The sequence below is a fragment of the Empidonax traillii genome, unplaced genomic scaffold (genome assembly GCF_003031625.1).
Source record: "Empidonax traillii isolate 1590-97213 ecotype Southwest subspecies unplaced genomic scaffold, ASM303162v1 scaffold1492:size189942, whole genome shotgun sequence".
Taxonomy (NCBI): domain Eukaryota; kingdom Metazoa; phylum Chordata; class Aves; order Passeriformes; family Tyrannidae; genus Empidonax; species Empidonax traillii.
Genome location: NW_020956685.1, coordinates 135,426 through 147,126, shown reverse-complemented (window position 1 = coordinate 147,126; position 11,701 = coordinate 135,426). Strand labels below are relative to the sequence as shown.

The following is an 11,701-nucleotide window of genomic DNA, read 5'->3' as shown; positions in this document are numbered from 1 at the left end:
TTTTCTCCTTTTCTTTCTTTCTGAGGCTGTGTTCTCATCCCCTATCCCGATTCCCGTACATGAAGACAGCCTGGAAAGGTCATGCCACCCATAGTCCGGGGGGGAGATGGATATATTCCTGTGGGAGCTGAGTGCTTTGGAGAGGAGCCAACAAACCCAAGGAGCTTCAGCCCAGAGGAGGGTTTTGTTGTGTGTGTGTGTGTGCCTGTGTGTGTGTGTGTGCATGTTTTTCAACAGCTCCAAGCAATCGAGCCTTGTTTTTCCTATTTGGCACTACGGATTATGGATGAATAAGCATAAAGATATCCAGGCAACATTAAAAAAAAAATAAAAAGAAAAAAACACCTCTACCATATCCAATCTCTTAGTACAGTCCTGGCATTGTGGAGTCCAACGCTGGGTTATTTACCCAATAACTGAGTTTCCTTTCTGATTATTCACATCACTGCAGGCACATTCAGGGTTTCAGAACAGCCTGACGGGAGCAGAAACTCCGCCTTTCCCCCCCTCCCCTTTTTTTTTCCCTTTTCTTTTTTTTTTTTCCTTCCCCCTCAGCTCATTTGAGCAGTGGCTGATGAAGATGCAGTGATTTCACACCGAGCTTCCCCGGGCCAGGAGGCACCTCTGGGGACAGACAGGGCCGCAGTGGAACAGTCCACGTGTCTCTCCGTGTTCTCCCATCTGATTTGTGCCAGCCTGGCTGTGGGAAGGCATGGTGCCCAATTTTTGGGCAAATATTTTCCCCTCAGCACTAGCAATAGGAGCAGATGAACTGGGGGATGCAAGGAGGACCCTATAATGCCATCCCCCATGGTGCTGCCATGTGTTGCCCCTTGTAATGGGGTTGTGGCCACGTCTGTGTAGGGACCCACCTCTTCCTCCTCAGATGTGAGGGAGGACCCAACCTCCTCCAGCTTAGTTCAATGCCTAGAGCAACTAAAGGTTTCTCTCAGTGCTCTGCATGATCCAAGGCCCCAATTTCCAGCCAAGGAGAGTTGCCCAAAAGCCTCCCGTTGTTTGGCAAGTCCTTGCTTGAACCTGTTAGCTCCTGTCGCTTCTGGCTGGATGAGATAGGAGGCAGGAAAACTCTGCTGGAGACTCGGGGGTTTGGGGGACTTTCTGCTGGGCATGTAGCCTGGGATGTCCTGACGCTGCCAGTTCTGCTTTGTTTTCCTAAAGGCCCTTGCTGAAAATACTGTCCCCCAGCCTCCCCACACAGGTAGGTCCTGTGGCAGCAGACGAGTGCTCAGCCTTGGTTTCTTTCTCTTTTGGATCTAGAACTCCATCCGGCACAACCTCTCCTTGAACAAGTCCTTCATCAAGGTGCCCCGGGAGAAAGACGAGCCAGGGAAAGGTGGATTTTGGAAGCTTGACCCCTACTATGCCAACAGGCTCAAGTACGGGACTTACAAGAAGCGGCGGATGTCGCCGGTGCAGATCCACCCGGCCTTCTCCGGAGGAGCCCAGAAGGAAGCACAGCACGTGGTCAGCCCGGCCACCTCAGCCTGCAGCTCCAGCAGCATCCTGGAGGCCTCCATGGCATCACAGCAGCTGCTCAAAGAGTTCGAGGAAACCACCAGCAACCAGAACTGGAATCCAGCGGGTAACAAAGCTGGGCAGAAGCGCAAGCAGCCTTCGCCCATGCCAATGGCCAAGGCATCCCGGCTTTCCAGCTCTGCCTTGATGACCCAGGAAGAGCAGACCGAGGTGGGATCGCTGAAAGGTGTTTTTGACTGGGAAACTGTCTTTAACACCAACCTCAATGGAGACTTCTCCACTCTTGTGGATATGGAGCTCCCACCTTCCATCAACCCCGTAACGTGTGACCTGGACTGGACGGGACAAGGGCAGCACGTGGACTGTCCCCAGGGCCAGGAGCAAGTCCTCACCGAATCCAGCCAGTACAACCTGGACTTTAACGAAACCCTCATGGCCACTACTTACCTGGAGCATCCCTGGGAGGAAGGGACAAGCGATTACCTCTCCAACTGCGTCAACATTGACCAGGTGTTCGAAGACATCGATGCCTCTTTGCTGGCAGATGTGATCAACCTGAGCAGTCTGGCACGCCTCTTATAGGACTTTAGGATGCTCTCCCCAAGCTTGGACTTACAAGGGACAAGATTTTCTAGAGATGCCCATGGGTGACTTTTACCAGCTTCATTGTAAGGTTACTCCCAGAAACACCAGGGGGGAAAAACCCACCACCACAGGAACTGCCTGCTGTGTCTTTAAAGGACACCTCAGAAGTCTCTAGTTTTCTCAAGAGAAGGAAAATAACACTACTTATTTTTTTACATTTTACATTTAAAAAAGAAATGTGAATTATAATGAGGGGGGGTTTTCCATCAGGGCTAAAAGTACCTGCTAAATCCCATCCAAGGCAGGAGATTCCTGGTGGCGTAGGACTTGATAGACTTAAGTGCAATTTCCTCACCTCTTTGTCTCTCTGTTTCTCTCAGTCTTTCCTTTTTCTGTTGGTAGATGCAGCGTGATAATTAGCTGGTAAGCAAATACAGGTCCCTTCTGGATTCTCCAAGTTCAACATCCCAGCTGACTTGTGCCTAGGGAAGAAGAAAAGGTTTATAAATTCAACAAGTGTGCCTCTTTAGATGTTTTTTTTTTTATATAATCTATTATATATTATATATTCAAAGAAATCTATATTTTTTAGCACTAGAATTTCTTAGGGGGGCAGGGGGTAGACTGGAAATGCAGTTTGGGAGTTGTTTTCTATTTTCACAGTTTAAAGGTTTTGTGTTCATTGTTCTCCAAAACAAGACCACGCAAAGGAGGACTCCTGCAGGAACAGGATTCGTGAGGAATCCAGGAACTGGCCTTGGCAGGAGAGGAGCAGCAGGGACCAGGGTGCTCCCAAAACTGGCTTTTGTAATTTTTTTGTACCCAAAATCCTCGCTGCAGTTGCCAAAGGATCTTGACCACCATAAACCCTCTCATTCACCCACTGACGTCGCCTCTCTCTGCTTTTTTGGTCTGAGACTGTTGCTCTTCACTTCTTCAGCTCTTCCATCAGGCAAGGAAAACCCCATGGCCTGGCCCTCAGCTGGTGGTGGTGGGATCACTCCACATCCAAGGCTCCCAGGTGGGCCTGAGCAGGAAAGAAATCCACATCCAGGCTCCATCCAGGAGCTCAGGCCAAAGACTCGTGTGTGCGACAGGCTCTGGGGACAGCAGTGGAAATGAAGTCCCATCCAGCCAGGAGGGGCACCAGGATGGACACGGCAGGAGCTTTGGCCCTCTGGCTCGGTGTGCAGTGAGAGTGTGGCAGGGTGTGTGCAAGGTAGCTTGGAAATATTTTAGGGGCAGAGCCAAACTCTGCTGAAACTCGACTTGAAGCTCTCAAAACTTGGATTTTTTTTGCCTCTCCTTTGCTGTGGGGCTGCGAGAGGTAGAACAGCCATTAGGTAGGAGCAAGTAGAAGCTGGAATTTTAGTGGTGTGTCATAGACTTGCCAAAAAAAAAAAAAAGAAAAAAAAAAAGGATTGTAAATAGATTCTGTTTTGGTTACAAAAGCACTTAGGAGGGGCTTTGGGATCGGTGTAGCTGTTTGTATTGACAAAGTTTCCTTTTCCTTGTTGTTTTTCTTCCATTTTTCCTGCTTTGGGGATGATGTTGAAGAACTGCAGAGTTACTTGTGCAATTTAACTTTTTTTCACGCAAAGTTATTTACAAATTAAAAAAAAATAATAATAAATAAAAAAAAACGAGAAGAAAAAAAAAAGAAATCTTCTGCCTCCTTGTTTCCTCTTGTACATCCAGCCCCAAGACATAGGAGCTCTCACCTATTTCTGTGACAGCACAGAAATTCCCTGATGGGCAAGGGTTACACACTTAATGTGTGACACAAGGCTGGCTGTGCCCAATGTCCTGAGTCCTGGGGGCTGCTCCCAGCCTTGGGAATAGCCTTTCCTGCTGCTGCAGGGAGCTCCTGGGAGTGACATGGGCTGAATGCCTGGCACTATCCCTCTGTTTGTGCCATGTCTCTGCCTGGCCCTGTAGGTGTTCCAAGGAGCCCAAGTGGCTTCAGAGCCCTTGTGGGCCCTGGGCAGTGAGAGGAGATCCCCCTCCAAACCCAGCCTAGGGCTTCTCACAGCCTTTGCTGTCTCCCCAGCACACGAGGAACGCCCTCCAGCTTCCCAGTGATCCACTGGATCCCCTCAGCACCAGGCACTGCAGCAGCCAGAGCTGCCACAGCTGCTCCCAATCCAGCCAATCTCAACCCAAAATAAGGGCTGAGCTCACGGGAGGGGCTGGCCTTGGACTGGATGTGCTCTGTGATGGGAAGGCAAGATGCTGCCCTTGGGATAAGGTAGGGTTATCCCTGTGGGGAACAGCTTTGATGTGTCTGGGGGGAATTGTAGAGGCGGATCCTTGTCTCTCCTTTGAGCTTGGGGACCATGAACACCAAAAGGCAATAAGGAGTTTACTGTCCTGGCTTCTCTTCCTCTCAGCTCCCCGCTGATAGCACTGGGAGAGGTGATGCCCGCTTACCCCTGGTACTGGTGGCACTTCAGGGCTGCAAAAAGCTGGCAAACCCCTCCTTGTCCCTTGGTCCACTTCTTTATTTTGTTTTGCCAGGCACAAACATGTAGTTTCTGTTTTTAAACCCCCTGGAAAAGAGGAGCCTCCAGCATCCCCACCCTGCCAGGGGACTGAAAAAATCAACCTTGCCAGGAAAAACTATTCCAGCCTGGCGGAGCCAGGCGAGGGGTTTAATGTGAGAAAGGGTGAATATAAAGGAGGCACCAGGCGAGGCCTGAAACAACCTCGTTTTGTTCGGCTTCTGAAAGCAACCGAACCAACTTGGACGTGAATTTTCTTTTCTTTCAATGAGATGGTTTGTGGAGGGAGGTGGGGGGGCGTGTTTTTTAAGCAGCAGCCGGGAGGTGCAGGAGTGGGGGGTGCTCTGCATGGTGGCACCGCTTCTCGTGGGCGTGGGGGCAGGTAGGACACTGCAGTCCTGCCCACGCAAAGCCCGGGTGTGCCCGGGGCCAAGCTCCGTGCCAGGAGGGACGTCAGGACCCGGCAGCCCCGGACCTGCCCGGGCTTGCCGGTGGCAGCGGGGTTGGAGCCCGTGCTGGGGCTGGGCCAGCCCTGGGGCTGTCCCGGCTCGCCCGGCACACTCGCGGTGACAGGTTGGGGACCCCCACGCTGGTAGAGTCCCCCCTGCTGCAAGCGGGCAAAGCATCGTGCGATGAAACCCAGAGCACTGCAGAGCTGGCTGCGTTTTGGGGCTTCCACCAGCACCCACCAAAGTGGGTCTGGGAAGAGCCAAGCTCCAAAAAACTCTCTGCAAACTCATCTTTGCAGCCCCAGCCAGGTCCTTCCCTGACTGGTTATTAAGCACAGGGCAATTATTCCTTTATTATTTATTTCTGCTATTTCCCCAGCCGTCTCCTCATCCATCATCCTTCCCTGATGGGCAAACACTGACACCTCAAACCAATCTCTCGTTCACAGAGGGGGGAAAAACATACACATAAGCCCTTCTTTTCTCTGCCTTTCTTGCCGGGTCTTTCTTTCCCCGCCATTGAGTGTGGGGCTGGCATGGAGCCATTCTGGCAACAGCCGGCTTTCACTTGCTAATCATCCTAAATATTGAAAATCAACGCCTAGAATAAACAGCTCAAAGATTGGGGCCATCTCTGCTCTGTCTGGAAATGCTAATCTCACTGCCTTTTGTTTTCCTTGTGTGGATTTGGTGGCTTGAGTCTGGAGGAGGTCACAGCTCAGGGGTTCTCTCTCTATCCCCAGATTTCTAAAAATTCCCCCCCCCCCCTTCATGAAAAATTCAGCCCATTTTAACATCCCAAGCTGGGATAGTTGGAGTGGTGAGGGGGGGAGAAGGGGGAAACAGGATGGAGGAGGGTAGGGAATGGACTTGCCTTGCATAGCAATGAATGAACTTCCAAAGTTTGGGAAAAACCAGGTTCCAAAACATGCATCCTGGAGTTCACACGGATGTGAAATCTCTTGGGATCTACCATGAGATAGGAAGATCTGCTTGGTACAGCAGGTTCCCTGGTGGGAATGGGATGGGGATGGCATTAGGGCAACCTGGCCCTCATGCAGGGCAGAGCTTGGGGACATCTCGGTGACTCCCTGCCCCTGTGATTCTTTTTAGAAGGTTTTATATTTGCAGGTCTGGCGATGCCATAGCAAACCCCACACAGGCTGGACTCCAATGGCTTTGCCTGGAGGGATCAGGCTGGATGCAGACACCTCCCTGCAGGGGAGCTGGGGAAAGAGGCTTTGGGAACAGAGAGGTGGGGAGATAAGCCCCTGATCGCTGTTTTTCAGCAGTGATGCTGCACTGCCAGCAGAGCCCAGCGGGACCTGTGGCATTTGCACAGCCTGGGTGGCTCCCAGCACCCTGATGGGGAAACTGAGGCAAGGCAAGGCGGGGGGCTGCTGTGGCTCAGAACCTGATTATCTAGGAGGCACTTTTGGAGCACATCTACACCCTGGTTTTGGTCATGTTTTTGGGCGGGGGCTGCACCCTCTGGCACTCGGGGAGCACATCCAGCCAAAGCGCTCTCCGTGTCGCGCCTCCCGGAGCCCAGGGACGGGTCAGTGGGCCGTTGCCAGTGGCTGTTCCTGGATGGCACAATGTGCCGGCAGGCCAGGGCTTGCCCTGCGGCGGGGGGAGCTCCGGAGGCAGCTCCACAATGCAACAGCCCCTGCGTAAGTGCCGTCACGAGGAGACGCTCGGCAGGCACGCTGCCCTTCCTCCTCCTCCTCCTCATCATCCCCACCATCCCCTCGATGCGTGCCCAGGGAGGGGGTTGCAGCGCCACTGCGTTCCTGCTCCTCTAGCCCAGCCCGTGCCATACAAGGTGAACCCTGAGGGCACGGGGGGGACACATCCAGCCCCCCACGGCCGAGGGGCTGAGCTGCAGGAGCGGTGCCAGAGTTGCCTCCTCCTCGGGGAAACCACGTCACGCCAAGGTTGAAACTTGGCCGGTTTGCAAACAAGCGCCGGGGCCACGGGGATTTCTTTACAAAGGCTGTTTTTTCAAGTGGTTTATTTTCAGGTTTGGAGCGTTAGGACCATCCCACCTCCCGAGACTGGGTTTTGGTTTGCCTTTTTTTTTTTTTTTTTTTTTTCCCCCCCCACTGCAATCATGACATTGAGAAAATGGCTTTAGAAATCCAAAGAATGTTCCTTTGGTGTCTTTCTGCTGGGGATGGGCCTTAAACCCCTCAAAAAGGTGGGAGCAGGGACAGGCTGCAGGCTCTGCCCCCTCTGGACACAGCTCACCTGCTGAGGGGCAGAGCCAGGCAGCAAAGGCAGCCCGTGGGTGAGCAGCTGCATTTGGGGAGCCATGTGGGCATAAGCCCTGAACATTTGGGGCTTACAGATGGTGCCAGCCAGGATGAGCTGGGCAGGGATGTCTGGAATGGATGCATCCCTTGGGATGCTCCTATCCTGTGCGTGGAGACCACTGGGCTAGGGGTTGGCACAGGCAGCGAGAGGGCTCAGGGGCTTTAGGAGAGGCGGGTGTTGACCTAGAAATCGCAAAGAATTTGGCCTGGCATTGCGCTGGCGGGCAGGGTGCCAGCCTGGCAGCCGAGGGAAGCGCAGCACGGCGCTCCTTTTCCCCGTAGCTGGGCTGGGAGAGGCGACTGCAGTCTGCCCCAGGAGCTCTGGGAGCATTGTGGGCTCGCTGGTGTCGAGGGGTGGGATGCTTATCGCTCCTAGCAGAGGCACTGCTGCATGAGTGTGCCAGGGATTTGGGTTTGCTCCTTCGGGGAGCGCATGCTCCCGCCCGGTGACGGGGTCGGTGCCAATTCTCAGCTGGGGAACGGGGTGGGGGAGCAGCCTTGCAAGTGCTGAAGGGAGTAATGCTCCATCCTGGCAGCTTTCGGTTACGAGACACATTAACAGGCAGGAATGTGCAAACATCCAAAGGTCGGAGCTGTGCAAGGCGGCTGCGGTGGCTCCAGTCCCTGGGAGCGCAGAAGGCAGAGGCAGGACCCCCGTGCCCCACTGCAGGCAGACAGGATCGGTGCAGGAGGGTCCCCTCTGTGTGGGCTTGTTGGACCTGTACCCTTGGCAGACCCCGTGTCCCTGCTGGGCAGCAACTTGCCATCCCTGAGTGAATTCCTGCCGAGGGGATGAGGCCAGCTGCAGCCCTGTGTGGCCTCCCTGATCCTATCACGTGGGGGGACGTGTGCCCAACACCAGCCCACATGGCAAACACCCCCCTTCCTTCCCCAGCAACATGGCATAGAAAGAAAACGAGCATCATCCCCCAGCCCGGCCCCCAGCTCGCAAAATGCGGTGTCCTGTAGTTGCCCTGTCCCCTGCACTGATGCACCCAGACACATCCCACCCATTCCAAACCCCTCTGGGAACCTCCTGCTCCAGGGAGGAGAGGAAAGGCTCAGCCATGTGCTGGGTGTCACCTTGTTCATCCCAAAAATGTGCCACCTCCTTGGTGGCCTGATGTGCTTGGCTGGAAAAGGGGGGTCTCTACCCCATTCCCCCCACTCCCACAGAGCATTAAGTAAACAGTGATGAGGGGAACCTCGTTAATCCTGGTCTTTCATTTACAAAAAGGCATTTAGAGCTGGCTCTGCAGGCAGTTATCAGAGCACAGGGGAGGTTTTCCCAGCAGGACCTTAATTCCCTCCTCAAATAAAGCCGGAGGGAGGGAGAGCACAGCTTGTGTCTGCGATAGATGAAGGCTTGGGGGCGACTTTTGGGGCCAGCCTTGAAGGGGCTGATCCCCATGAACTCCTTCCTGCAAGGAGCAAGGAGGTTGCTGGGGGATTCCCTGTTAGGGAATTGCTTGGGTGCTGCTTCAGGGCAATTCCTGCTATGCTGCATCCTTTCCCTGGAGCAGCCAGGCTGGTCAGGGCCACTCAGAAAGGACCGGGAAGCTGCAGGAGCCTGAGCACCCACCCTTGCTCCACACGGACCTGGTTTTCCGGGAGCATCCCTATGGATGTGCATTGCAACGCTCCGGACCCAGGTCAGGATCAAAGCAAAGTCAGTGGGGCTTGGGGCGTTACCAGGGAGGCAAAGTCCTGTGGTGGGTTTGGCTCCTGTCTCACCCGTTCAAGTTCACGGACACGCAGGGCTCGTGCCCGGGCGCATCTCGTGCACACTCACTCCCCCTTCCAGGGGTCCCCCCACCCCATAACCCCACCTGGAAGGGAAAATTAGGTTTTTGTCAGGATGCTCAGAGCTCCTGGTTTTTCTGTCTGAAGATTACTTTGGCTAAAGATTAATCGCTTTTCTATCCAGCTGACCTGAGGGGAGGCAGAACGGGCAGTGTTTGGGAAGGAGGTGAGGGCAGTGCCATCAGCAGAGGTGTTCCCAAGTGTCCCCACAGCCCGGGGCACTGGTGGGTCACACAGCCTGGGACAACCCTGCAGCCTAGAATGAAAATTTTGTAATTTTATGTTAATCCTGATTTCTCTGTACTCTGATCTCTCTCCTCTCCCACATCAAATGCAAAATGCTTTTGGAGGCTCCTGGTTGTATTAATCTTGTTTTGCCCTCACTGCCACACTCTGCATCCTTGCAGGCAGCTCCTGTGGCTCGGGAATGCTGCTGCCCTGTCCCCTCCCCGCTGTCCCCTCTGTGCAGGAATGGATTAGCCCTGCTGGCTAAATTTTTTTTAATAAAATTACTATTTTTTAATGCAGGAACTGTTCCTGGGGTGAGCAGTACCGAGCCATGGTGCAGGGGACAGAAAGTCCCTGCTTTAAAAGCTACTATTAATTGAATTCATCCAAATCTTGTCAAGATTACTCTTTTGTACAATGATCTTCGCCACCATGAAGGCAGGCAATAGAAATGTGGTTTTGGGGGATATCTTGGTCTTTCCAGTGACTTGCTGCTAAGCCCTGAGTAGGAAAAGCAAAACCCCTCCGTGCCTCGGTTTCCCCACCTGCAAATCAGGTTTGATTCTCTTTTCAGTGGCATTTTGGGTGGCCAACGCCCTGAACACCTTGTCCTCAGGGAGCAGCGACTGTCACGTCCCTGAGGTGCCACTTCCTCATGCCTGTGGTGGTGAAAATTCCCGTTGCTGAACAACGGGGCCATGATGTTGTTTGAACCCCGTGGTCTCCACACCCCAAAGGTGCTGGGCTCCGATCCGATCCTGTGTCTTGGGGTTCGGAGCATTTGGACCAGTTTTGCTTGGCAAATGCTGTAAAAGGGACAGCGTGTATGACGTTAGGTCTTTTATTAGCACCCCCACACCCAAATGAGCACTGCACTGAGGTGCAATCAATTCATCCATGTTGTCTACATTTTCCACTTTCTGTGCCCGTGCTGAGAGCGAAAAATCCCTTCTCCAGGGGAGAAAAAGAGGCTCTTTCTCCCTCCTCTGCCTCCTGGAGTGGGAAGCGAGAGGTGACTCAGCATTCCTGCGCGGTCGCTGCTGTGTCACCGCATCAGTCTCTGGTCCTGGGCGGCAGTTTTGGCGCCGGGAGCGGATCCCGGCGGGCGTGCGGGGACCCCGCGGGTCGCGGGGCGGGAAGAGTGGCGCGGCCGGGGCAGCTCCGGCGGGAAGGGGACCGGGATTGTCCTGGAGCTGCCTCTCCCCCCCGGCTGCACCCGCTGCTGGGAAAACAGCCAGAAACGAACTGGGGGGACTCGCAGCCCAGAGGTCTTAGCGCCCTTCTGCACCTTGTTTTAACACACGTTCAAACTGCAGCGTTTCTACACTTTCTTTTTCCTTTTTAATTGAAGTAACTTTGGCTCTTTATGTTTGACCAGGAGTCTTTTTTTTTTTTTTCCTTCTTTTTTTTCCTGCTGCTTCCTCTTGGATGTGGTGTTACACCTCGCATTTGCAGAGTCCAGCAGTTTTTATATGATGTATTTTCTGTGCATTTATTCACTCTTTACCACCCTACATGGCAGCTGAGATACCAGGTGGGTGCCTCTATCCCACTCACCCTCTTTGCTCTGAGGGGTCTGCCGCTCCATGAGGGGTGAGGGAGCTTTTTTTTTTTTTTTTTCTGGCTTTTTAGCAGATAAACAGCATTATGGGTGGGGGGGGAGAAGGCACAACTGTTCCCCAGAGTCAGGGAGGGGAGGTTTCCTTCTGGCTCTGGTTGCCCTTTGAATGTGGGGGTGAGTGTTGGCAGAAAGAGCGTGGAATGCTGTAAGGAAAGAGATGGCTCTGCTGTACAGGGAGAAAAAACATTTCCCAATCCTACCAGCCCAGCTGGGGGGCTGAGCCCGGGCAGGGATCTTCTCTCTTATACCCTCAAGAACCCCTTTATCATGTGTCCCCACAAAACATGGCCAGGCAGCGTCACAGGTGGAAAACACATCTCCCCTCACAGAGCCAGAGCCTGGGCACACCCGTGGACAGGGTGAGTTATGAAATCCATTGAAGCTGTTGAACAAAAGAGCTCCTTCGGGTTGTTTCAGCTTCTTTCCAGAGCCTGGCGTGGTTTGACAAGGAGAAGACAGATGGGAACACGCCGGTCTCTCTGCAGGGCAGGAGCCTTTCCTTGGAGCCGCACAAGAAGGTGGGAGGCTGGGACTGCAGGTGCTGGGAGAACCAGCTCCCTGCTCCAGGCTGGATGGAGTTGAGCAGGATGCAGAGCCTGCAGTGTGTGATACACCTGTCCATATTCCCCACCTGTGCTGCAGGAGGGAGCAGGTGGCAGCTTCCCCGTGGGATAGCATTTCTCCCCAGAAAGTGGACGCAGG

The 11,701-nt window shown here is 53.7% G+C and overlaps 1 protein-coding gene across 2 annotated transcripts in view; it reads left to right on the top strand.

Moving 5' to 3' along the window:
• Positions 1-3,525, top strand: part of FOXJ1 (forkhead box J1) — a 6,363-nt gene extending 2,838 nt beyond the window's left edge. For both annotated transcript variants that reach the window (XM_027907559.1, XM_027907558.1), the window contains one exon: positions 1,279-3,525. In XM_027907559.1, coding sequence (XP_027763360.1) covers positions 1,279-2,079 — 801 coding nt within the window. In that variant the 3' untranslated portion in view covers positions 2,080-3,525. The remainder of the gene's footprint in view (positions 1-1,278) is intronic.
• The last annotated feature ends 8,176 nt before the right edge of the window (positions 3,526-11,701 follow it).